The sequence below is a fragment of the Micromys minutus genome (genome assembly GCF_963924665.1).
Source record: "Micromys minutus genome assembly, chromosome: 12".
Lineage (NCBI taxonomy): Eukaryota > Metazoa > Chordata > Mammalia > Rodentia > Muridae > Micromys > Micromys minutus.
Genome location: NC_137981.1, coordinates 17897192 through 17925056, shown reverse-complemented (window position 1 = coordinate 17925056; position 27865 = coordinate 17897192). Strand labels below are relative to the sequence as shown.

At 41.9% G+C, this 27865-nt stretch overlaps 1 protein-coding gene across 1 annotated transcript in view; it reads right to left on the bottom strand.

The window, feature by feature from the left end:
• Window positions 1-1154: 1154 nt before the first annotated feature.
• The window catches only part of SLC35F4 (solute carrier family 35 member F4), a gene marked incomplete at both ends in the record, with an annotated part of 245343 nt that continues 218632 nt past the window's right edge, over window positions 1155-27865 (bottom strand). Inside the window, 7 exons of the mRNA XM_080926051.1 lie at window positions 1155-1396; window positions 2961-3050; window positions 6277-6469; window positions 8276-8401; window positions 15450-15669; window positions 20439-20736; window positions 24027-24212. Coding sequence (XP_080782177.1) covers window positions 1155-1396; window positions 2961-3050; window positions 6277-6469; window positions 8276-8401; window positions 15450-15669; window positions 20439-20736; window positions 24027-24212 — 1355 coding nt within the window. The remainder of the gene's footprint in view (window positions 1397-2960; window positions 3051-6276; window positions 6470-8275; window positions 8402-15449; window positions 15670-20438; window positions 20737-24026; window positions 24213-27865) is intronic.

The following is a 27865-nucleotide window of genomic DNA, read 5'->3' as shown; positions in this document are numbered from 1 at the left end:
GGCTTCTCTCTGGCTTGGGTAAAGGATATTAACCTAGACAGGAAACAGAGACGGCTAGGTCTGGGGAGGAGTGATTGATTTAACTTTACTTTTGCTACATTTGAGCTATCCAAATATAAGCTTATAAAGAGATTTTAATACAAGATCTACAGCTCAAAGTGCAAACTTGATTTGCAGAGTCACCAACATGTCGGAAACATCTGAGGCCATGGGAGTAGTAGAGTCCCTGAGGGAGAGAGTGCAGAGAGACATGCTGTGACGTGTCAAGAAGTGTTCCCAGAGAATCTTGTTGTCGATGACGAGTCCAGCCTAGGAAGAGGAAGGCAGAGGGAGAACCAGGGAGCGGTGGTAGGTCCACGAACTGAGACTGTCTTAACAGGTCGCAGAGTAGAAAATAATCACACGAATCACTTCTGGACAAGTGGAGAGTTGCAAGGGATTTTGTTAGAGAGAGGTCATTAGCGATTTGATGGAAGGCACCTCTGGAGTAATGGGGATGGAGGGTGAAGGGTCGTGGGGTGAGGAGAGGATAGGAGGAGACGATGAAATGACATCAGACATTGAGAAGCCTATCAGGGAACTTGGAGGTGTGAGGTCCTCTCTGTTCTTCATCACTGTGCCATATTGCTTTCATAAAGACGAAAGTGTGTTACTTGAAGCATGTTGAAAATTCAGCTGGGCCTTTTCTGTCTTTACCTCTTTACCACTTCAGCTATTGGTCTTGTGCACAGACTCTGTTGTTTAATGACTTCCTAGCTTTCAGATTCAAGGCTGAAGTAAATGTAAAATACATCATTTCCATGGGTTTTTCTACTTGACAACTAATTCTTAATGACAAGTTCTCAGTTACATTTAAGAAAATATCTGTGACGTAGCCAAATCTCATATTTTTAGGGACTTGTGTGAATTGTGGAGAGCTCTGCTTTCAAACAGAATCAACAAAACAAGCGAAATACATTTTAATAAAAAAATTTATTATGATTATTTACATCAGTTCCTTGATACGCATATAAATGTAAACTTTCCTTGTTGGTGATATTTCACATATGGTTTATTTAAACTCAGAGTTGAGAGTGTCATTTGAGTGTACAGGTAGTGAGAAAATTTTATATTCACAGAATATACACGTGTGTGCATCCTGAGGTCCTTCCTTTTCAAGCCAGCGGTATGGACACTGTCCCATTGACCCTGCTTCTGCTCCTCAGGGGTACGCTGACATCTGTCAGGTCTTCCATGTGCTCCTCGCTTTTCTTCTCCTTCAGGCTGTTGATAAATCTCAGAGTAATCTCATCCCACTCCTCCGGCAGCAGCATGAGAAGAAACCCAGTGCAGATGATGATGGTGGCAGCCAGGCGGACCACATTGAATATCACCTCCTGTTTCAGGAGGTCCACGGCTAGGGAAGGAAAATATCACACCAGTCAATCCCCAGGGTTGTTCAGGAGCCTCTCTGAAAAGTAGGGCTACATCGCAAGACCTGCAAACACTACTCTCCACCATCACCTATGCCCCCCTTCCCGTTGCTTTGCTGCAAGTCACACTTGCTCTTCAAGGCTCTGAGTAGCGGCTGTGTAATCGGACTTAGGGACCTCTTCAGTTTTCTGACTAAGCACTTACTTTTCCAGTGCAGCATGTCTGCCTTCAGATGCACTGGGACACTGCTGTTTTGTAGTTTTTAATGGCTCAAACCTGTTCCTTTCTTGATCTTTTATAAGGGCTGTCAGGTTTCAGGGTTTAATTGAGGAGAAATTCATGTAACTTAAAATTAACAACTTTGTGAAGTGAGCTTAGTACACTCACAATGTGGTGTGACCGTTCCCCCTCCCCCCAGTGAGATCTTCTCTTTGCATCCTACTTCATTCAGCTACGGCGTCCTTCAGACCTCTGCACACAGGGCTTCCGTGAGAAGCCTTTTAAAGGGCACCACACCTACGTGACCTCAGCACACTCAGTGTGCACATCTGAATCAATTGTGTTTCCTGTGTTAGAATTACTCAGTTCCTCTGTTTCCTACTCTGTGCTTCTTTCATACTCTTGACTGTGGAAAGTGCCTTATTCAGGATCTGTTACCAGCCTTAGCCCGGCCACTGATATATGCGGAGCCGTCAGAACTTATTTGTTGAGAAGATAAATCTGTGGATGAATAAATGAACTTCCTTGACAGCTCCGCTTCTCTCTGATTTTGTTTCTCTCTGAACATCGTATAGCCCTTAAACGTCATCTCACACAATTTTACACTTAATAATAAACTTCGTAGAGGTCCAAGCTGTTTTGTGTATGACTGCTGTCTAAACTTATCTGTAATTATCTTAAGGAAACTAATTAATTTCTTTCCTCATACAGAGCCCTGCTGATCACATAGTAAGTGCTCAATAAACACGGAAGGGAAAAAGAAATGATTACTTGAGACGTGGGATCACAGAATTTTAAAGTTGAAATGGCTGAACTGTCTCCCAGAGGACGGATTTCTGTGAGTAGTCTCACCAGAAACTTCTTAGAAAAAAATATTAATAGCTTTTCCTCTTATCCTTGAAGTGAGGCAAATTGCTTTTTCTGGAGGGTCACCTGCTCAGTCCCTGCTCCCCCCCACAGGCTTTCATCGCTCCCCAAGGATCATCCGAGGGGGAGCGAGCACCCTGTTGCCTGCATTTTCATGGCTGATGACTTCACAGTCCTGTGCTCTGATGCCTTTTGTTTTTGTAGGACCTCCTCTAAAAATACCCCAAAATTAGGTTGTTAGGGAAATCACATGAAACCCAAATGATACATTTGGTATTTAATTCTAAAAGCACATCCAAGTAGAACAGTGCCTTTGTGGCTGCTAACTTTAAATTCGCTGCATACTCTGTTGTTTGAGACCTCATGATATTTAAAAACATCTTCCGAGAGAAGGGACTTAATTCTCGATTGTTAGAAGAAGCATGTGTGAGCGTAACGCAAACACACGAACCACATTGTACCTGCGTTTCCAGGGACGCTGAGCACTGTCCCAATGGAGATGAGGATTGGGTATGTCAGCACTACTCCAACGTTTACCAGGATGTTAAATGCTGGGAAAAAAAAAAAAAAAAGAAGGGTAGACAGGATGAAGGGGTTGGTGCGCTGTTCTCTCAATATATAAGAACCAACATCTTTGCTAAACATGCTTTCTCAAGGGTGTGCGCCTTTGTTCAATTAATCTCATTTTGGTGATGGATGACTTGCTTGAGTCAGTTAAATCCTTTGGTCCTTCTGTGTCACTCTGCCTTAGCTCTGCCAGCTGGCTGGCAGAGGATGGGAGAGGTGAGGTCATCAATCTTCCACACCACCTGTTAGCTCTGGAAGGACAGTCTGGGACTAGCCAGAGGCTGCAAGCTGGGGACTGATTGAGCTTTGATGCGTCTTTCTTGCTTACTTTGCTATTTAAGCCACATTCTGGGCAGTTTACAGGTTCTGGTGTGACTGTTAAGATAATGCCTATCCAAGGACAGTAGATCCTAAGATCCTGTGTCCCTCATCTCCCCTCCCTTTTCTTTCAAGGACACATGGACAAATAAAGCAGGGCCCAGTGTAATCCTCTGGAGTCTGGGGACCATTTTCCTACCCTGATTGTGCAGAGGTCAATAGAAGTCAGACCCACAGAATCAACTGGTAGAGTAAGCTGATGGTCTTTAATACTTTTGGACTTCTTTTGTTAAAAGATCATTATTTAAAATAAGCATCTAACCCCATTTAGAATTACCCAAATTATACTTTTCTAACATTTATAAATTATAGACTATCGATTTAATAGAGTTAAATTAAATTTTCAGAGGTTGTAGAGATGAGTATTCACAAGTGCAAAAGGTCTTTTAATCTGAGACAGTCTCTTTGAACACTACTGAATCATGTTACTCATATTTCTGAAGATTCTAGACTCATAGAAGGTTCTAGAACTATTTCAATGAGGGGAGTGTATATATTTCTGTTGTCACCTATAATTAAGCTCACCAACTTAGTTATCCAGAGTCATTTGTTCCTGGTTAGAGGCAATGGGTTTGACCAAGACTCCCACAAGCATCCAGTACCAGGAGTAAGGACAGTTCCTAAGTTTGTAAGTGTTCCTTTGTCATAGCAAGGCTCAATGCGAATGAATATTCCAGCACCTCGAATCTTTCCTCAGTCTCATGGAGTCTCATAGGGGAAACTCAAGTTAGGAGTTTGTGACCTCATCAAAGCTCTTCTGAATCCCCCATTTGTCATTTTATTGGTTGAACTGCATTTTGGCAGGCCGAGAGAATGGAGTGCTGTCTCGGAACTGAGCTTTCCTTACTCAACAAACGCCCAGGTGGTTTCCATGAAATGTGCTCTCCAGTTCTCACTTCTTTAGACAGAACAGTCTTTGATAACCCATTGAAAATAATTCAGAAGTCAACGAGTTCTCCGTAGCATGGGATCCAGCCCGGGTTTAAATGCAATTCAGATATCTCAGATAAATATTTGAGGCTGACCTGTATTCAGACAAAGATAACTCCCTGGAGGTGAGGTCACAGCTTTAACTGCAGGAGATGTGGAGTTCAGAGCACATACTGGTATTTGTCTATTAGCTCTGCCTCTCAGGCTAGTCCCAGCTAAATCACACATCATTCCCATGGAGAAGGATGGGAATAAAATCACTGGGAGTAAAGCACCAGGGATCCCAAGACCTTGGAGAACACAGCACAAAAAAGAGGCTGTCTCTTTAATTTGTCGCAGCCCTGTTTGGGCACAATGGGCTCTGGTGTGCATTGGTGCACTTGATGGGACTGCTGCAGTGCCAGCCGGCACTCTGTCTGGTGGAGTGGGGAAATGTGCTGCTCGGAGAAACTTGGGTCTGACTGCCATGAGTAGCCCAGCCTGAGATGGTTTACTTTAGATGGGTCAGTGCATCTCATGGGTGGAGGGCTACTTTGCAGGAGGCACAAAGTCCATGCCCACAGAAGTGTCCAAGAGGAAGTGACATTTTGGCTATGATTGGCCCCAACTACACTCTTTCTGACTAGAAAACAATCTGAGCACTTTTAATTAGTATACTTTGATCTTATGGCAACGAGACCCACTTTCAAATATGTTATTGATTTTCCCTCATCATAGAGGTAATGAGAGATGATAACCACGCAGTTTTGGGCTTGGGAAGCAGAACTCCAGGGACCAACAATTAGTGCTTGATCTTTCTCTTGAATGCTTTCAGTTTAAGGACCTTCCCTGACGGATCTAGGCTGAAGTGGAAAAAGATGAGCCAGTTGATGATCCAGCTGGAATCAGGACATTTTTCTCTGGAAACTGCAGTATTGCTACTGTTTCCAGTGTCATGTTGGTTTAGAAGGTCAGGAGAAGGGCAATACTAGCCCTGCAGGGCGAGTGCGCCGGGTAAATGTGGAACAAGAGTTATTGACCTTGGGCAGTATATGCAAGGGGCAGATTAAAGCTGGATTTATTCAGAGAAAGCACTGGGAATTGGGGTTTGCTGTTTTCAATGGCTGGGGAGGAAGAACTGGGTCCACTTACATCCAGTATAGGTAGAAAAACATCTGGAAAGTGGAAGCCGGGAGCTCAGCTCCGGAGTTCCAGGACACCTAAGGAAAGACTCTGGGTAACCTTTATTTGGCCTTCAACTGGGCACATTCTGCTTAGCCGGGGGGGGGGGCACTAAGCTCATCATCTGCTGTGTTCTTTCTCTCCTGGAAGGGGATTCCTGGTGGATTCTCCATACTCAGCAGAGTGGGCTGTTCAATATGCAGGTGTGAGCCTGTCATTTCCAGCTCTAAGATAAAGTATATTTTAAACCCAGCCCCTCTGTGTGGTTTTCCAACTTCTTCATGATCTTCATTTCTCTTGAATGTTGTCTCCTCCCCATCTCTATCCTGGCCTCCCCATTCCCTTCTTTTTTTCACGTCCATCTCAGCTGATCCCAGTGCTCTGGCTACTTTGAGCACTTGAACACGTCATCTATTATCACTTCTGCTTGTCATACTACGCACACAGAAAGCATAAGCCACACATCACATCATAAAGGCTAGATGAGGCTACCCAAAGGGCAGTGGTGGACAGAGTGGTCTGGGCTAGTTTAATTCACAGCAGCCACTCTCTGACGGGCAGCTATGAGACAACTGTGCAACAGCCTGCCAAGAATCGTCCACACATCCAATGACCATAATCAATGTAGTCTGGGTCTGTGAAGCACAAGAGCAGCACGTGGAGTCATCTCACCATGACCATCTGTTCATGTGGAAGATCAAGGGACATGGAAAACGGCAGGCACAGGCTACTGCCACTTACCTAGCCACAGTCCCGCCATCCCACAGAGACAACCCCAGGGCAGTGCTGCGAAGGAGGACCAGTGCTCCACCTTGGTGAAATACAGGATGATGGGAGTGAAGGAGATAAAGATCAAATTGAAGAACCCCAAGGTAGAGACAAAATGTGCGGCTTCTCCGAAGTTGGCACTGCCCAGAAACATCTTAAACAGAACCTGGAAAGGAGAGAAACTCTTGAGAGTCTTTGCTGTAAGACAAAAGTGAATTTAACTAAACTTACTGGCCTAGAGTTTAGGCCCCATGTCATCTTGCCCTGCCACCTCTATATTACCAAATGGGTTAAGATGACAAAGAATTAAAATTGCCCACATCGTTCACAAGGCATAGGGACTACCGTGAAGTTTATTTCTTGTGGTGTTATACATCTTTGGGGATACACAACACCATGACAACAGAGTCATCAAGATGGACACAGGGTGAAGGGTAAATGAAGGTTATATGAGTCCACACAAATCTAGAGTTAATATGCTATTAATTAATTCTTCCTTGCAATCATGAGATCCATGTTATGACAGATGCTGAGAACAAAGTGTTATTAGGTCCCTAAGACAAATACCGAGGCCTTAGATTTGTAAGCACTCTCCTCCTGAACTTAAGATACCTTCACAAGTAACTGTGTTACTCTCTAGATTAAAAAAATTCTTTTTCCGTGTGATAAGCTCATGTGTAGAGGCAGAAGATAGGTAGACATGAAGGGATCACATGACCTCACAGGATGGGCAGAAGGGAGATGCCACACTTGGTCTGTATTCTTGGCCCATGCTAACCCACTAACAAGCATTACCAAATGCAGCAGCAGGTTGTATCCGCCTGGAATTAGTGTTCAGATATGGTTTTTTGTATGTCAATAACCGTTACCACTCCTGGAATGAGTGCATTTTGTAGGCTGGCCAGGAGAATTCTTTCCTTATAGCAGCCATCCTGTTTTCCCAGTGAGTCCCAGTATTGCTTTGACTTGTGACTTCATGAATGTGTTAATTTTTCTCTTAGAAGACTTAATCTTGCTGGACTTTGGTCCTGTCAACCATTTTAGTAATGTTTCCATGGGCTGGGCTAGGCACTCATGGTCAATGAGCGAACACTTGTCAGGCTAGTCACACAGAGTCAGTGGGACGCCCCCCCCCCCATCCCCTGAATATGTCAATATGGAATCAGACTTTGTGTATATGGGCAACAGTGGTGGTGAATAGGCAATCCTGCAGGAGGGACACAGAAGGCAGCTTCTATCTTCCAGTGTTTGTTCCACCCTTGTGTTTCATTTTATTGAAACTCTAGAAGAGGTGAAATTGGAATTGCCCTTTAGATACATCAGAAAGTTAGAGTTTAAAGAAGTTGAACTTTGGGAAAATAACCTTTTAGATTTGCTGTGTAAGACCTTGCTTCTGAAGTTATGTGTGGTTGACCCCAGTGACATTTTCTTGAATGACAGCAAATCCAGGAGATAAATTGTACCAAGTACACACCGTGGAGTAGAGAGTGTCTTCATTTTGCTAATGGCTTGGGTTCCATGTAGCAAACATCACACTCTCAAATGACAGGTTATTATTTTTAATACCTCTATGGAGTTAAAATAATTACCATATACTCAAGTGAAAAAAAAAAAAAAAAAACAAGGGGAAGAGCTGCTTTACAATTTTGCTATAACTACCCGATAACTGGGGGCAGTGTTGGCTCTAGGCCAAGTTTGTAACCATGGCTACCTTCCTAAGGCCTTGGAGAATTACATAATCTTTCAAAGCTCCAGTTCTCTCTTCCAGAATGCACAAGGATCTAATGGCATGTAAGGGCATGTCAACAGGGTGACATTTTCTGTCAGACACACATCACACAAATATTTTAAAAAGGCACACTATTATTTAACATGCCTATATTTTCCTAAAAATTTCATTGCACTTCCTGAAGTTGTTGCTTAATTCTAAGCTATGAGTGACAGCTGACTCTAGAGGAAGGTACAGACCTACCTTATATAGTGCGGATGTGGAAGCTGAGCCCACAGCAAATGCCACCCCGATGATGGAATCAGCGTGGAAATTGTCTGCGTATGCCATCATGACAATGCCGGTAATCGCCATTATTGCTGCGACGATCTGCCAAACAGAATGTAAGGAAACAAGAAAACGTCATGCTTTCACATCCCAGATCAAGCCATTTAAGCCCCGGGAAAGCTGCTTCATTCTCCTGTAAAGCTAATTACCTTCTCCTTCATCCGTGTTTACATTTAAGAAGGGTCAGGATCTTTGTGATGTCCTTTCTCCCTCTGATTTCTACATGGTCCACAGAGTCAACTGACCAGGGGCCATAAAGGCTCACAGAGCCTAAAGCTTACAGCCAGGGAGCTTGTAAGGGTCTGATCTAAGTCCTCTGCATAGATGGTCTGGAAGTATAGCTTGGTGTTTTTGTGGGACTCCTAACAGTAGGAGCAGGGGCTCTCTGACTCCTGCTGGCTTTTGGGACCTTTTCTTTCCTACCCTGTTGCCTCATTCAGGTTCTGTGCCTAGTCTTATTGAAAGTTGACATGCTGTGTTTTCTTGATATCCCTTGGAGGCCTGTTCTTTTCTGAAGGAAAATGGAAGAGGAGAAGGAGAAGGAGGGGGAGAGAGAGGAGAAGAGGAGGAGGGGGAGGGAGAGGAGGAGACTCAGTTATAAGAGGGGAACTGGGGAGGGACTGGGAGGAGAGGAGAAAGGGGCAACTCCTGTGGCAAGAAGGAAAAAATGTAAAATGTAAAAAAGAGAAGGGTCAAAAGTATCAAAAAGAGACTGGTCTGCTCATGTCCCAGGCATGGGATATAAAAGGCTGATTAATGATGAACACCTTAGGATTTGTTTCATTTGTCTTCCTTGAGATTCATATACTTGGTGAAATGGATTTAGCAGAAAGCCACATCTAAGTATTTTCATGTATACCAAATTCCTCAGCCAATTCTGCACATATTTTAACCAGTTTCTTGTATCAATGTGCATCTCTAACCTCACCAAGACTTGATGAGGAAGATGTAATTTTGATAGAGCTGAGAGGAAAACCCTTGGTGAAGGGCAGCAAGACCTCCCAGCAGCATAGAGAGGAGCAAGCTAGATCTGCATCGGTCATTGGGATGCCCTGTGAGTCCTCTTCTTCCTGTCTCTACGTACAAATTCACTCATTTCAAAAGAGATAAACCACAGAAAAAGAATTCCATTTAATTGTGTTTTATTTTATTACCGCTAGAACATTCTTTTTCTTTACAAGTAGAAATAGCGATAACTTGACCGAGGATGTAACGATTTGTTGTAATGAGGTATGTCACTGGTATGTCCAGGAGCTCATTCTGCGTGACCTGCCTCTCGAGTACCTGCTTCATCCATTTCCCTGCACTCGTTCCATTGGAAAGCACTTCAAAGTTACAGCACACAGTAAAACAAGAGCCTTGAAATAGGGGGCATTTCCTCACTGACTTCAAGACAAGAACCCATAAGAGATTTTAGCTGTAGGAAGATTCAGTTCTGAGCATTTCAAAGCCAGTGCCTCTGAAGCTAGCTTTTTTAAAATCTAAGACATTCCAGGACATTTTGGGTACTACTAGTTTATTACTTATGATAACAGGGTGTGAGTAAAGATCTAGGGCAGATCAGAGTGTGCTCATAATGGCGTGTAACCCAATGACACTTTTGTTAATGACCATTAGTGACAGACACATGGTGGCTCTGGAATAGTTCTACATTTGAGTACAAAGGCCAACAGGGATCCTGGGAACAGACCCTATGTGTCAGCAGAAATAGATTTTCTTCATAACAAGTTACCAGGGAGATCAGCAAATGTTGACTACTTGGCACTGCCAGGTGTACATTCTTGTTGTCATCTGCCGCAGTGTGTGTGTGTGTGTGTGTGTGTGTGTGTGTGTGTGTGTGTGTGTGTGTGGTGTAGGATTTAAGGTACACAGTGGAAGGTGGTAAGGAGGTTTACAAGTAAGAAGAAGAGTAATAATATAAATAAACCCATGAGGGAGCCATCTTTACCGGAGAATTTTGGAAGGCAATCATACACTTTGACCGAGGATTTATCGTTCAGCAAGACGCTATAACCGTTTTGAGCAGTCTCATTTCTGAGAAATAAAAAGGCATATTAATCAACTGCATTCTGATTTGATTTTGTGTTTGAAATCATCCTTGCCACCTAACATGTTCATATGCAGAAAAAGTTCTCTTAGACGATTAAAAATACTTAAGAAGTTACTGGCCAACTACCAAATCTATTTTTTGATCAAGTAGTTTTATAAATACTTCAAGCAGGGCTAATAAAACCGTGTTAATCCTAATGAACTTGAGCATGATTAGCTGTGTTTATAAAGTAACATTGGTATTTAGGCCATTGTGTGTCATATTTAATTCCAGATAAAGGGAACTATTAACACAAACGCTGCCCCCAACAAGCAAAAACAAAACAAAACAAAACATAGCTAAAAATCAAAGCAGCCCTTGTCCAGGAGCTGATGGACAGATGGTGCAATATTTCCAAGACAAGCACAGGCCAGGGCTCCTCCCTTTCCGCACCAGCCAGAAGCAAACAAAGGTGTGCAGTCGAAGCAATTGGAAATTGTAGTCATAACAAGCCTCTTCAAGAGCTTGTGAAAATATTCGTCTGAACTATTTGAACTGACATGCCAATCACAGCAGCATCTTTTTCCATCGCTTGCATGGGGAGAAGTGTCTTTCCATTAGGGGGCCAGATACCACTTCGTTAAGTCCTGAAAGCATGATAATCCGAGTATTAGGAGGCATTAGGAAAACTCATACCCATAGCAAAGGCAATTATTTATAAGACATGCAGTGTATTCCTAGCAAGGAGATAAATGTTTCAATTTAAAATGTACAATAATCTGAATAGGCAAAGTCTTTACTGTACATTTTAAGAAAATCTCTATGTTTCTGATGGATATGTCTAGAAGTTGAGGAATGGACCTCAGCTTCTCTGGAACATGTAGAAATGCATTGGATGGAAAGTCTACTGGGAGCATTCATTTGGATGACCCTACAATGGCTGTGCTTGGCTTTAAACTTCAAAGAGTAAATACTGCAAAGACTCATGTAACCAACACCCCAAGCACAGGCCTTAGCCACACACACTTTTAGAATCAGTCTTCAAAATCTTGGGCCCACATCAGTGGAAACAGAGAAGGGCACTACTTAGCACATTGCTCATGAACCCTTAGGAAGCCTGCATCATAACCAAGCTCTCCTACCTTCTCATTAATGCTGTGACCACCAAGGAAAACTGGGACTCTCTACCTCCTATGAGAACCTCTATTGCCAAAAATAGGAAGCATCTGTTGGGGCTACCAGTTTGGCTTCTGAAAGCTTCTTCTGACAGATTATTCCAGGTCCAGTTTCCTAACTAACTACAAGTACCACCATCATCATCCTCTGAATACCATTTTGAGTGAGAATGTTAACCAACACTGTGACCACAAAACTGACAGTACTGTCGTCTTTAACATCCCAAAGTTCTCTGTTATCTTATACCTGGTACAGTTGCTTCAGTTGAGTACTCCAGGAAATGGATTCAGTAGTCCTGACAAGTGACACATATTCTGAGTCAGCTAGCTACCTTCTTCTGTCCTTCAGAGAGCACTTAGCATTAACTTTCAGGGAGTATTTGTAAAGGGCTATTAGACTATTTGATTCTGTTTCTAAAGCTGAAATGCTTGACATACTAAACACCATCTGTAGTCCTACAGGAAAATCAGGCTTCTTTTACCTTTCAAAAACCCATCGAAGTCTAGAGAAGAAACTCAATTTTGGCTGTTTGTGTTTTTGTGTATCTTTATATTTTTCTTTTTCTGTGCAGGCCTTTGAAGGCCACAGGATACAATTCTCCTTGTATTATCCAATAGTCTGTTTCCCATTCACAATGGTTTCCAGAATTATTTTCTGCCTAGCAATATCATCCATGTTAGGGACCGAGTCATTGAAAGGAACCTTTAATCCATACTTTTTCTGCAAACTTCCTATATGATCTTCACAGATCTAAAAGAGAAACTGTAGCTGTAACATTTCCTTGAGGCTAAAATTCTGCTTTTTGTAACTTGATGAGTGTGGAAGACCCTTGTGGGTTCACAACAAATTCCCGATTCCCAAAGCCAATAAGAAGTAGAAAAAAAGCACGATACTACATTGTGGTTGCCCTCAAGTTCCAGCTTATGGCCATGAGGTACTACTGAGGCACGTGGCCTTTGAGAGCTGTGTGGATTCAGCGTTGGGGAGGTTTAGGTAGGCCTATTTCCAAGGAACCACAGAATCTTTAAGCTTCTCCAGATTGTATTTAAAATCATGTGAAGAACTATCTCTTATTCTGAGTCATAAATTGAACAAGGATGAAAGGTGATAAATAAAATAGGTGTGGGGATTTACAGCTATTGAGAAGAGGCAAGAAGTCCATAGAACATTAAGAGTACTGCACCCCTGAATTTCCAATCTCTCCATGACTATTTTTATAATAACTACTTGTATAAAATCCACATAAAAGCAAGATCACAAGAAGACCTGGCTAGAAAAGGGGTGGGGGGAAGAATCCCAGAAAGAAGGACTGACAACTGTGTGGACAGACAAAGTGCACACTGAGTTAATGATTAAGGATGTAGGTCTTGTGAGAGTCAGATCTGAGAGTGATCAGAACTTTGCTTTCTCCTTTCTTGGCTCCATTCATAAGGCTTTACTCTGCTAAGAGAGGCCTAATGAGGATGAGCCTACTGTGTATCCTCTGTGCCTGCCCCGGGAGGCGTGAAGGCTCCTGTGAGTCTGCACTGTGTGTGGACTCACAGCTACCAAAAGCAGATGTAAACTACAGGTCGTTTTGAATCTTCTCTGAATGTTCAGGATTAGCTCAACTCTAGTATCCCATGTGAGGGCCATTGTGGGCCTGTTTAATTCAAAGTACAGATTAGGGAAGAATCAATGCAGCTGATGTTCCGCAGTCAGGGGCTCTTAGAAAGTCCCCAAAAGAGCCATACACTATGACACAAGCTGTCTGGGAGTAACATAATTGGGAAGATATTTGGTTGTCAAAGGGGCATATATTGAGGAAACATAAATTTATTCCTCATATCTGCTAAGAAAACTTGGAATCTGTTCAAGCATTCTCCAACCACCAATTTTCTAAAGGCTCTCCATGTCTCTAATTTGAAAATGAGAAAATGAAACAATGATACCAAAATGTAGGAGGGGATCCAGATATCAGAGAACGGTTTTCTATCAAAATTTCTAATCCAGTAGCTAATTCTTGTTGGAATAAACAGGCACCAGTGACAGGGAGGGGCTCTCTGAGTTAGAAGAGCATTTCCCTCTGTGTTCTTCGCATCTGTGGTGCTGGTGACAGAGCCCAGGGTCTTGTTCATACTAGATCAGCACTTTTTAGTGGAGTGTCTGCAGTGGTGTTTTTGTGATTTTTAAAAATGCAGCAAGTATATGGGATCTCAGAGGTAGGGAGATAGCCACATTCAAGACGGCAAGAGGTAGATTATGGCTTTCTAATATTTTCAGAAGAATCAATTTTACAAATTTCCATGGGATAAATATAAATTACCTCTAAATAACTACTCCTAAAAGATTACCAATAAATTAGATGACATGAGTTTATAACAGAAAAATAAAATAACAAATACTAATTTTTTTTAGCTGCATTTCAATCAGTGGTCTAGTGATTCACAATGGTTAATCTATTATTATGTGAGTATTAGCCATTTGTGATCCGGATATTGTTTACGGATATTACCACAATTTGAAGCATCATTTCTTCTCTTTGGGTGCCAAATACAAGGCTATACAAAGGAGTATGTACATTATAAAAAGAAACAAAGAAAGAAAAAAATGAAAAGGGAAGTTTCTTATTTTATTTCTAATTAAATCTATTTTTTGACTGTTCCTGTCAAGCTTCCACTCTGAATTTCTGAGCAGTGTCTCTCAAACTCAATCGGAGATTTTGGAGCTGCATGCCTATTTTCTTCTCTACAGAGATAAAGTCTTTCTATCACCAAGACTGGGCCTGAATTCCTGGTCTCCTGTGTCCCTCCTGTGTCAGCCTTCTGAGGGACCACCACTACAGGCTGCACTAGTGTGCCAGGCTTTTAATGTCCTTTGAAAGAAGAAAGCCTTTTAGTCAGTGACTGTCAGGCATGTTCTCTATTTATAGATATCAATTTCAGCATTATGAAAGAGTCAAGGACCTAGAAATACTGTCAACAAGAACAGGATTTGGGTAGGAAACTACATTTCAAACCCAATCTTAGACAGCTCTTCTAGAGAAGAATAAAGTGTATGATCTTGATACTTCATAAAAAACGTCCCTCATGGGGTTTTCCTTGTAAGGCATTGTTGTCTTGATATGCACAGGGGTTTTTCAGCTATGAATGGGTTTTCAGCTAGCTCCTGAGATGTACAGTTCCTGAGAAATCTGTTTCTAACATAGAATAATCACACAAAAATTATATGTATTAGATATAGTTATATTAAAAAATCACATATATTTATTAAAAAAACCCTGTTAGTACTAAAAGGAATAGACTCAGAACTGAGGTGTTATGTACATGTTTAACATAGTTCAGTTAAGGATTTGCATTCCAAAGTGCAAGTTGTTGCCTTTCTTTCCATCCCTAGATTAGTCATGCTGGATACGTAGCCACTTTTAATAGCATTGTGCCATTACCAGTGACTTTAATTACTGTTTGGCAATCTTTATCTACTTACACCAATATTCATTAAATCCATCTGGGTAAGGGCAGGCTGGGGCAGGGGAGGGTTGTTCCAAAATATGCTGATTGACACAAGCAAATCACAATCTTTACTGTGGCTGATTCTCTCAGACCCTTCTTTGCTGAGGACAAGGCACGGACACAATAATAATTCTACACGTTAAGTTTAAATTAGGAACTTAATTGCTCCGTCTGGTCCAGTGCCCACTGTTGTAATCAAATGACTCCTCAGCAGAAACAGCCCCTTCTCCTCTCACGATGCTGCCACTGCCAGGTTTTCCTAACACATCTTCGAACTTCAATTTGTACCCAGAATTTGTGGGGAAAGGTTTAGAGAAACCCCACGAAGCAGCAGTATGGGGACAAGATTTAGGAAGCAGGGAGGCACCGCGCGTGGAATTGAGTGTGCCATTACCCGCACTCCCATGAACCTGTCCTTGAGCACAATCCAGGACAGCAAGAAGACAAAGGCTTTGTTGCAACAGAACAGAGCAGAGACGTCAGTGGCTGTCAGCTTCTTTAAAGCCAGCAAATACAGGTAATTTGTCAAAGTCCACAGAATAGAAAAAGGAGCAGTTCTTTTAAGAAAGAGCTTCAGGGTCAGGCCATCTTCACCAAAAATCCGACTGCATTCCCTAGGAAAGAAAAAGAGGTCAATATACAGGTACCACTGCAGACCTGCCCTGACTGGCTGACTTGTCATGATCATTGTTAAGCAAGGGCACAGACACTGGATTCCATCAAGCATCTCTGGAACGTGCTGAGCCCAGGTTTGTCACCTGTCTACTTTAGGAAGTACACGGGGAGGTCCTTGGAAAGAATCCGCAGGTGCTCTGCACAGAGTAGGACCTTCTCCTCATCATGCTCTTCTCAGTGGACCAGTCACTGCTGCCTCTGCAGGTACTCACAGAAGCCTGGAGAAACTCCGACATGGGCGGTCACCAAAGTCACTAGCTACAAAGTCAATGACAAAGCTTGAAGCTTCCCATGTGCAAAGGTGACAGGATCAAGATGGCTGCTGTAGTATAAGTGGGCTGCAGGTGGTTCCCAGAATCCTGTGAACAGGGAGCTTTTGTGTGTCTGTGAAGCCTCACACACTTTGGGATTTAGTTATTTCTGGGACACTGCTTCTTTCTAAACTCTCTATTCAGTGACAAAATTCTATTGGTTTTCTTAAAGCAGAAGAATAAAGAACACTTCTGGGACAACCCTAAAAAGTAAGTATGAAGCTCAGCATGTACTTAGGCTCAGTAAGCGTGGTTCAGTTTGAATTTAGTACATGAAAATAGTCACTTCCTTCAATGAAGTCTTTGATTTATGATTAAATCGTCTACTCATCTTTTGGGGCCACTTTAATAAGAAATACTCAGACACCAACAGCAGTGGTGTGGTGACTGCCCATGTTTCTGTGGCCTGAAAAGACACCCTTTGGAAGTTTACTTTAATTGCAATCACAAACATGAGCTCATAGTGTTTACTAAGACATCATCAATTGCAGGCATGATATTTTTAAAACCAGTATAAATATTTTGTCCAAAGAAATGCTCTGCTAAGATTTGGGCATATTTATAGGAGGATGCATTTTTATGACTCTGGAGAGTACAAATCAGCTTTTACTGAAGACAGACCACTGTCCTGCGAACACTTCACGTACGCTAAATCCAAGTGATTTCTGTCTGGGTGATTCTGAAATGAAAGAGCGAGAAGGGATCCGAGCTGGAAATGGCGAGAATTCTACCTGAATTCAAGCAGCTAAGGCTGCTAGGGGTTCAGAAAGGTGAAAACTGTGTTGCACGCTTACATGCACATGCTGAACCTTTGGCACACACGGAATCCCGTCCTGTTGGTTGGCTTTCAGGTGAGATAGATCCTCAAATTAGGAGTTTTACTAAAAGGAAGATATTTCCCAAAACGAAGTTTTAAGTTGACAGAGACACAACTTCAGCGAAGGGAATCAATAAAAGCCAAAGTCTTAGGGAAAGCACACAGAAGTCTTGTATCACACACAAAAAAACTAAAGGCTCCTTTGCAGCCTTGCAGCCCCTGGCAACAGTAAGAGGCAGCTTTGTACCGAATGTTTGCGCCCTGCTTCAGATGCAAGGTTTGCTCCTGGTAGGGTAGGGCATCTGCCTGGTCAGAAAGCAAGTAGTCGAGAGTCCTTGATTTATTATTTTATCCACAACCAGTAGATGCCTTTGTAAATACACATTTACCAGAACACACGAAGAAAAACATTAATTGAGTGGTTTCTCTCTTCTCATTCCCAGCTCTGTGATGGTTCTTACCCAGAGACCACAGTCAGCAGGTGAGGATCTCAAGTCAAGCCAGCGGGGCAGGGAAGAAACATGGTTTTATAAGGTTGGAGAGAGAGCTCCATGGGCAAAGTGGCCACCAGAACTGATAACTCACACTGATTGTTCCCATCTAGCTGGTCACGCGCCCCCAGGCCCTCAGTCTTTCCTTATTCCCCTTTCTACCCATCCCTCTCACTGCTGTCTGCCTCCCCGTGTGGAACTGTGTTGCAGACATTAGAAGTTTTCCTCTAATTCCTTCTCTATTCAGATTCTAAGTGGCCCTTGCAAAGCTCAATGCGGTGTAAGCCTTAGGTATGAAAAAGTATGAACACTCAAAGCATGGATATTTACTAAGAAGCGGTGAGCAGTGTGCCTCTCTTTGGGACGATGGGAGGAGAGTATCTGGATAAAACGCATTGATGGGTGGCAAAGCTTCGGAATGAAGCCAGAGGCTGAGGAAATGATAAATTAATTATGCTCCCGTATAGTGGCAGCTATTAGCTATTAAGCACTTTCTGTATGCCAAGTGAGCGCTTTCTATATACCAAATGGTCCTTTAAGTGCATTTCATCAGAGACTCCAACTCATTCTTTCTAGGGATTTTTTTTTTTCCCGTTAATGAAGCATCTTTATTAAAGCTATAGCAAATATTTTTTTTCCTCTGTAAATTTCAAATGCACTCGGGACATTTGAGCTCTGCAGTATTTAATTGGAACAACAGATTCATCAAAGTTCATTTCTAAGGGGACACATCTTATTACCTAGATTTGATACTTTATTGAAAATTCCTTTGATGTTAGTGATAAAAAAAAATCCCATGAAATTCTTTCAAGATACTCAGGAGAAAAAAAACATAGTGAGAGATCTTGTGCAATGGGAGAATTCTGTTTTCAGACTTCCACACTAACTCATGTCCCCCGATTCAGGCTGGAAATCTTGGGAGCCCCTTCTTAGTAGATGCTGTTAATGAGTCTGCAGGGAACAGAGATCAAAGATCCAAGGGTTTTCCGACCATGATTTGCGTTTGTTCTTCTCACCAGAGAACAGTCCTCTAACAAACAGTGTTCTCCGCTTCACAGTGAAAGAAACTGCCAGCGTTGCTCTACAGGTGATGGCATCTCGTCAAGGGACAAAGTCTGCAAAGTTCAGAGTTAGTCCCATCCGAGGGATGTGGGGGAGACGCAGCTCATTCCCCAAGTCTTGTTTCAGCCTGTTGTAAGTGTGTCATCCTAGACAAAGTCTCGAGGCTTGCTTCAGTGTGCTTTCACATTGCATCCCCCCACACATTTTTTTTTTTAATCACATGTGTATCTAAACTTCAGGAGATTTGGGGGGAGCACGGACAGCATGCTGTCTGACACACGGACAATTATGGGGCTTTTCTTTAAAAAGAAGGCACTATTTATTGTTTTAGTTTCTTTTTGTTTTTAATGAAAAATTTAGGTTTCGAAGTTTTATTTTGCTGATTTAAATTTATTTTATGTGTATGACTATTTTGAGTGCATGTTCATGTGTTCACCATGTGCGTCCCTGGTGCCCGAGGAGGTCAAAAGAAGGTACCAGATCCCCTGGGAGTGAAGTTATGTGTGTCTCTAAGTCACCATGCAAGCTCTGGGAACCAAACCTAGGTTCCTTCAAAGCAACACCTACTGTTAACCACTGGTCTGCCTCCCCAGCCCTCTTCTCGTTCCTTCAAGTTAATCACTGATGGTCACATAGAGAGAGCTAGCTCACAGTGTGATTTCACCATTCCATCACACTTCCAGATAGGTGGCAAGACATGGAAGGGTTTTAAAATCTAATCTCAGAACATACTGATCACAATAGCCATTTCTTCCTCACTGAGAACAAGGGAATAAGGAGGGCCTATCTGAGCTCCTACGTGACACATTCGTGGTCACTCTGGTGAAGGTCAGGAGCTGTGTCCCGAGGACACGGAATGTGCATGGTTATTGCAGAGGTTATCCTTCAGCTCTAGATTTTCCCTTTCTAGAAAAGAAACTGTGTGTGTGTGTGTGTGTGTGTGTGTGTGTGTGTGTGTGTGTGTGCTTATATGTGTGTGAATGTATGGTGAAGCAAGAAGATAATTTTGGCTGTCATTCCCCAGTCACTATTTACCTTGTTTTTTAGGACCAGGTTTTTCACTGGTCTGCAGCTCACTGGAGATGCTAGGCTGCTGACCTCTGAGCCAGGGTTCCCCTTGTCTCCATTTCCCCAGTGCTTGGATAACAAACACACTCAACCATGGTTAGATTTTTTTCCCTTTTCTTATTTGTTCTAGGACAGAACTCAGATCCTCCTGTTTACAAGGTAAACACTTTACCTGCTATAGTACACACACACACACACACACACACACACACACACACACACACACACGACCAAAACCAAACAAACGAAAAGCAGTGACCCAGACATGGTTTTGCCTTCCAGGTATGAAGGCTGCCATTAGCCCTGTCAGGCCAGAGAGCACTCCCCAAGGAGACCTGGCTTTACTACTGAGCAGATAGCAGAAGTATTCCACAAGTAGGCTCACCATCACTACAGCCCGACAACACACAGGGCCCAAGTGTGCCCACCGACAGAAACCGGCGTCTCTTCAGGTTGCTCAGAGCTCAGTTTTTCATGTCAATAAGCAAGGCAACGTCATCTGTTAAGGCATCAGAGTGCTGGAAAACTTAAGCAAATGCTGTGTAACAGCAATTAATTTATTAGTATAGTTTTTTTTTTCTTTCCAAAGTTTAGGACAGTTTGTACTCGTGACCTACAGAGATAAGTTAAAAAAAGAATCTGAATATAAAATAGGGTTCAATTATACCCTAACCTCAGGCCAGAATTTCAGCCTTTTGGAATTTGCTTCATTCCTGTGTTAAGATGTGGATACTGGCACCACCTGAAAAGATGCTTCTTACCATGATGATGGTGACGACCTAAAGTAAGAAACACAGGATAAGAGGACTGATCCTGTTTCCTCCCATTCATCACCAACCATAGCTCTTGCTTCTTCCTTTCCCCAGCGAACTCAATTTATACCCCCAAGAGCTTAGAATGCGCACATTTGCATAAAACATATTTTGAAACATCTCTCAATCATGGGACGTGGAACCTACCTGAATTTTTTCATTGGCGACTGCTTTTCTTGAGCCGTGGCTAGATGGCCAGAATAATAGACTGGGAAAAACATTATGTTCCAGTTTGTTGAGAACCATGTCATGAAAAAGGGACAGTAGAAATTCTTGTAAGTGATTTTTACAATTTGTGTGGTTCCAACCCAAGATGATGACACTGACAAGATGATCAAGAGTCCCCAGATGGCCTTCAGAACCACCGACGTGCAGGACCGGCAGCGAGCCTTGCGTCCGTTTTCTTGGCTGCTGCTCTCAGGATGAGTCTGTGTGCCATCGTCCCCTGAAAACAGGGGAGAAATACAGATGTGGAGGAGCAATCAGATGTGTCGACTCCTTTAAGAAGACGTATGCAACTACAAGTCTGATTAGCATACCAGAGTTGGTCTTTTTTTCCCACTATCATCAGAAGAGAACAATGATTCCTACAGATTATCCCTTTTCTTTCTTTCTTTCTTTTTAAAAAATATACATCTATTGAGATTTTGCTTATTTTTTATTCTACAAGTATGAAGTATTTGAAGTGTATTATTTCTTAAGTGTGATTTCTGTGCACCGTGTGTATGTGGTGCTAGCACTGGTCAGAAGAGGATGTCTAATCCCCCAGAACTGGAGTCGCAGAGAGTTGCAAGTCACCATGCGGATGCTAGGAGTCCTCCGCAAGAGTGGGCAGTGCTCTTAACTTCTGAGCCACTTCTAGCACCCCACCACCCCCACTAATTCTTTCTATGGACTTTGTTTTGCAGCACCCAGTGTGGATCTGGACCCCACCCAGTAGGTAAAAATGCTTGAGCAGGTGGTGACTGCTACGCTGTAGGCATGCTTTGCCTTTAAGAATATTCTACACCTCAGCTTCTAAAGACCTGTGGTGGGTCTCAACTAACCCACAGGAGTGTATTTGGGGTTTGCTGCCTTTCCCCCAATCCCAGCAGAAGCTCTAAGAGGCATCCGAGGCTTTACTGGATCTCTTCCTCTCTATCATTAAGACAGAAACTCTCCACTACATGAAGCCACTTTTCAGGATGGCTCTTAAACTGAAAGCATTGTGTCCCAAGAACAGAGCAAATGTAACTATACAAAGTCATTTCCTAACTTGTAACAAATTATTGTTCAATGTGTTCTGGGGAACACAGTAGGTGTGGTTTGAAGTCTAGTAGCAGTTTTTCCATTAAAATAGTCACAACTCTCTGGAGTTGATAGCCATCGCTGCTCTTCCTTGTGAGGAAAAAGTAAGTTAGAAATGAACTCCTTTACCTCTCAGGGACTAAGAAGGAGGACAGTACCCTGCAGGGACACAGAATTCTCCGAAAGATTTTCCTGTTTCTTTGAACTTAGCTGAGGCTCCAGGTCTATCCTTATAATGGAAGTAGTGATGGGTGGGGCTTTTCTGTTTTTCCATAACCTGCCTGAACGTGTTCCCACTGCTTAATGAAGCAAAGCCTGACTCCCTCCCATGTCTCTCGGGCTACAACTTTTACTGGGGCTAAGGCTTTCAAAACTGATCTTTGAAAATAAATTCTTCACTTTGGAATGCAAATGTGAACCCAGCATTCCCGTTGGAACTCCTTAGTTGTATACACAGTACTGCATTCTTGCAGGTGACAACTGCCATTCTCTGATTTAGTTATTCAGTAAACTCTTTGGAAACTCTTAGATCGGGTTCTCTTCTTGGGTCTCAGGGATTCAAGATGAAGAACCTGAGTTACAGTCCTGGTAAAACACTAATGACAAAGGGTGGCAAGAGCCATTTGATACAGAGACAAGGTGGCATAGAGAAAAGAAACAAACATGGCCAGGAGAAAGCTCCCTAATGCAGAGACGCTGAACCGAGGCAGGAAACAGGATATAGCTAACACCCTTGACTAGGAGCAGAGGTCATCTGCTCTTGATAACAGTTCTGCAAACGTCCTGTGGTTTATGCAGAGAGGAGAAGGGAAAAGGAAGATAAATTAAAATGTTAGAATAGGACTGTTGTGTCAGGAGGCCAGGGGAAAACGAAAAAAAAAAAATCAAAAACAAACCACAAACCTACAGACAAAAAGACCTGAGGCTTGGGTGAAAGGTTCTGCACGTGAGGATAACTCTAGGTGCCTCTGTCTGAGCACACATTCGGTCTAGGCTTCATTCATATAAAAGAATCTATCATACATCAACAGGACCCTAGAAGAGGCCATTTATTCATTTCTCTGCCTCCTTTTAACTTATCTCCATCCCCACTACATCTCAAAATTGACACTTTTGTTCATTAAAATGTTTTTTTTCCCTAGAAATCTCTGAACACCCTCACAGAAACAACTTACAGACTATATGAAGTTCAAGAAAAGAAAAAAAAAAAAAAAAAAAAAAGAAAAACCATTATGCTTAATCTTTACACACCAAGATAACTTTGACTAATTCCAGGTTACATCCTGTTTTACATGTACTTTATGCTCATTGTAACTAGTAAGATCTTAATGCACACTATCAAACCTTTAAAAAAAAAACAAGCACTGACAAAAATGTATACGTATACTTTTATGCAAAAATGCTTAAAATTTGTACATGTATCTTTGTCTTTTAAAATAAAGTTATTCAAAAAATGTTCTTTTTTTAAACATTCTGCTTTGTTTGTTTTCTTTAACCAGTCAGTTACTGTGAATGGTATATTCTGCTGTTGTTTTCAATGCTGTTTGAAATTTGAAAGAGATTTTGCCAGCCAAGCTGGAGAGTCAGAAAGAAGAGCTTTTGGGATGCAGGCAGAGGAGGTACAGAGGGCAGAGCACGGAAGAAGCGGAGTATCTGACAAGCATATCTGGGAAGTGTTACTTAGAACGGCTTCTTTTGTTTCTTTCTAGTAAGGTAGATGCATGGAGAGAAGATCAAGATGATTATGACCTTTGAGCTTTAGAGCATTCTTTGAGACAGAAAATAGGTATTGAAGACTAAAAACTCACAGTCTTAGCAGCAACTGATGAATCCAGCTGTATCTAGAAAGTTATATTTGAGCGGGAAGCTTATGGACACGACTTAGATTCATCTAGCAACCAGTAACCCAAGAACTGGTGAGCAGTCAGGTGGATGTGAGGAAAGGCTTTACATGATCAGAAAATGCTGATCAGTTAATTGCTCCCCAGGAACTTGGGAAGACTGGATTGGTGCCAGAGACTGGTAGTCCTGGGAAGAGCAAAAGCACAGACTGATTTTTTGATGAGTTTTCATTTTCTTTAGACTGGACACAGAACGTTATCCCCGAGTCCCAGAGCTGAGTTAAAAGATGCTGGGGTTTGGCACCTGAAGATGAGAAAATGAGCTCCCTTGTAAATTTCATCGAAGTTGACGTCAGAGTTCAGAGATGGCTATGCTGTAAGCTTTTCCATGATAAAATTTGGAGTTTGGTTTTCTATGGCACAGTCTATCCCTGACAAATTGTATCTCCCTTTGCATGCCCTTCCTCTTCCCATCTGATGAGTCATTCTTGCACTCACTCATAAGAGTTCCCAAAAGATCTCTCTCTTCTGTGCCCAAGGCAATGTCTTCCCAGGCTGCTTAATAGGCTAAGATGCACTGCTACTGAAGAGGAGGTCACCCACATACCTGATCTGCCCTGTCTCTCCACTCTTCGACCACAAACTCCGGAGGATCCTCTGCTCTGAAGTTCAAGAATAGGAGCAGAAGAATCTTCCATGACCGACAGAGGGGACAGTTGCCTGCTAATGCTGCTATGTGAACTGGGGCAGTTGGCTCCTGGTTTGCATCGGGCAACTGATGATCTGGAGGTACCTGGAAAGACAGAGTGAACAACAGTTTAAGAACTTCTGAGCATCAAAGTCAGAAATGACCTTTGAATACATGACAAAGGCAGTCTCAATGAACTAATTTCCAAGCTGTAAAAACACCCTCACGAAGAAGATGCACATAGGCAGGTTCTGGGTCTCTAAGAGCCTTTTTTGATAGATTTGCCAACTAGAGCTGAATGTTAGAAGATGCTTGTGCGGAACTTGCATTTTACATTAAAACTGGTGACACAGCCAAACAGTTTATTTAAGGAAAGGAAAGCACTGAACGGCATCTGCCTCCATCCCTTTCTTTCCTTAGCGGGCAATGATGCCAACAGAGCCTCCTATCAAAGCTCACTTGATGCTTTCTTACCAGATTCTCAGCTAAAGACCAATTTCACCTGTAGTTTTTATCTGCCGGGGTAGACAAAACCTCAGCCCCAACAGCATCCCATGCCTTTCCTGATTAGTGTTTTTGTATTCCCCAGCACAGGGTGGGCTTCATGGGCCTGTGATCTGCACAGTTGTGTAGGAGCTGCACTCAGAGGCCCATCCCAACAATAACTGCAGCCGAACCCTCGGTTCTCCCCTCCCAGATGGTGTTATTACCAACACCATGAGACAGAGATTGGTGCATTACTACTGACCAAACACTGGTCCTGATTTGAACCCCATTCAATTTTATCACTAATGTGCCCATTTGATTAATTCATCTAGGATGCTGTGTTACAACCATTCAGCATATTCCCCTAGCCTCCTGTGGTCTGCTATGGTATCTCATTTCCCCTAGTTTTAAATAACTTTGAAAGTCTTGAGGAGTGATGATAGTTTTGTAGAATTTCCCTCAAGTGAGATTTGTCCTATGTTTTCTGCATGATAATGTTGGAGATATGGATTTGGGATACCATGGAGTGATGGAGTATCATTTTTAATATATATGCTACCAGTATGACATCTGTGCTAATGCTGACTGTGGACACATGGCAGAGGTAGCATTTATTACATATCTTTCTTTCTTTCTTTCTTTCTTTCTTTCTTTCTTTCTCTCTCTCTCTCTCTCTTTCTTTCTTTCTTTTTTCTTTTTTTCTTTCAATTTTTCTTTCTTAAACAGAAAACATTTCTTTTTTTAAACAACTTTATTTTACAAAACAAAGATAAATGTACAGATTTTTAACATTTTTTGCTTAAAATTATACATTTTTGTCAGTACTTTTTTTCAGATATTAAAATAATTTTTACATAAAACTATATGAATATATTTTTTAGTCAGTACTTGATTTTTTTTAAAGGTTTGATAGTATGCATTGAAAACTTAATAGTTACAATGAGCGTAAAGTACATGTAAAACAAAATGTAACATGGAAATAGTCAAAGTTTTCTTGTTGTGTAAATATTTTTTTTGTTTTGTTTTGTTTTCTTTATTTCTTGGACTTCATACAGTTTGTGAGTTGTTTCTGGGGGAGTGCAAGCCTCTGGGGTTAGCATCCCAATATCAGTGACTGCATATTATGTCTGTTCTTTTGTGACTGGGTTATCTCACTCAGGATGATATTCTCTAGATGCAGCCATTTTCTTAAGAATTTGGTTAAGTCATTGTTTCTGGTGGCTGAGTAGTATTCCATTGTATAAATTTACCACAATTTTTGTATCCATTCATCTTCTGAAGGACATCTGGGTTCTTTCCAGCTTCTGGCTATTATAAATAGAGCTGCTATGAACATTGTGGTGCATATATCTTTGTTGTGTATTAAAGTGTCTCTGGGGTATATGCCCAGAAGTGGAATAGCTGGGTCTTCAGGTAGTACTATATCCAATTTTCTGAGGTATCGCCAGACTGATTTCCAGAGTAGTTGTATTAGTTTGAAACCCCACCAACAGTGGAGAAGTGTTCCTCTTTCTCTGTAGCCTCGCCAGCATCTGCTGTCATCTGAGTTTTGGATCTTGGCCAATCTGACTGGTGTGAGGTGGAATCTCAGGGTTGTTTTGATTTGCATTTCCCTGATGGCTAAGGATGTCGAGCACTTCCTCAGATGTTTCTCGGCCATTCGGTGTTCCTCAACTGAGAACGTTTTGTTTAGCTCTGTACCCCATTTTTTAATAGGGTTATTTGATTCTCTGGTGTCTAGCTTTTTGAGTTCCTTGTATACCTTGGATATTAGGCCTCTATCTGATGTGGTGTTGGTAAAAATCTTTTCCCATTTTGTTGGTTGCCATTTTGTTTTCTTGACAATGTCCTTAGCCTTACAGACTTTGCAACCTCATTAAGTCCCATTTATTAATCTTTGACCTTAGAGCTTGAGCCATTGGTGTTTCGTTCAGGAAATTTTCTCCTGTGCCTATGTGTTCTAAGGTTTTCCCTACTTTCTCATCTAATAGTTTCAGTGTATCTGGTTTAATGTGGAGATCTTTGATCCACTTACACTTGAGCTTTGTACAAGGAGATAAGAAAGGGTCTATTTTCATTCTTTTGCATGCTGAGTGCCAGTTGGACCAGCACCATTTGTTGAATAGGCTGTCCTTTTTTCATTGAATGTTTGAGGCTCCTTTGTCAAAAATCAGGTGACCATATATGTGAGGGCTCATTTCTGGATCTTCTATTCTATTCCATTGATCCACATGCCTATTTCTGTACCAGTACCATGCAGTTTTCAGCACAATTGCCTTGTAATACAGATTGAGGTCAGGGATAGTGATTCCCTCAGATGTTTTCTTGTTGTTGAGGATGGATTTTGCTATTCTAGGTCTTTTGTTATTCCATATAAAATTGCACATTGATCTTTCCAATTCCATGAAGAACTGTGTTGGAATTTTGATGGGGATTGTGTTGAATCTGTAGATTGCTTTTGTTAGGATGGCCATTTTTAAGATGTTGATCTTTCCAATCCATGAGCATGGGAGATCTTTCCATTTTCTGAGATCCTCCTCAATTTCATTCTTTAGAGGTTTGAAGTTCTTGTCGTACAGGTCCTTCACTTGCTTAGTTAGAGTCACACCAAGGTATTTCATAGTTTTTGTGACAATTGTGAAGAGTACCTTTTCCCTAATTTCTTTCTCCACATGTTTGTCCTTTGAGTATAGGAAGGCTACTGATTTGTTTGAGTTGATTTTGTATCCAGCCACTTTGCTGAACTTGTTAATCAGCTGTAGGAGTTCTCTGGTGGAGTTTTTGGGGTCACTATCATGTCATCGGCAAAGAGTGATATTTTTATCTCTTCCTTTCCGATTTGTATCCCCTTGATCTCCTTTTGCTGTCTAATTGCTCCAGCCAGGACTTCCAGTACTATGTTGAATAGGTAGGGGGAGAGTGGGCAGCCTCGTTGAGTCCCTAATTTTAGTGGGATTGCTTCAAGTTTCTCGCCATTAAGTTTGATGTTGGCTGTTGGTTTGCTGTATATTGCTTTTATTATGTTTAAGTATGGACCTTGGATTCCTGTTCTTTCCAGGACTTTTAACATGAAGGGGTGTTGGATTTTGTCAAATGCTTTCTCAGCATCTAGTGAGATGACCATGTGATTTTCATCTTTGAGTTTGTTTATATGGTGGATTACATTGATGGATTTCCTTATATTAAACCATCCCTGCATCCCAGGGATGAAGCCTACTTGGTCATGATGAATGATCATTTTGATGTGTTCTTGGATTCGGTTTGCAAGGATT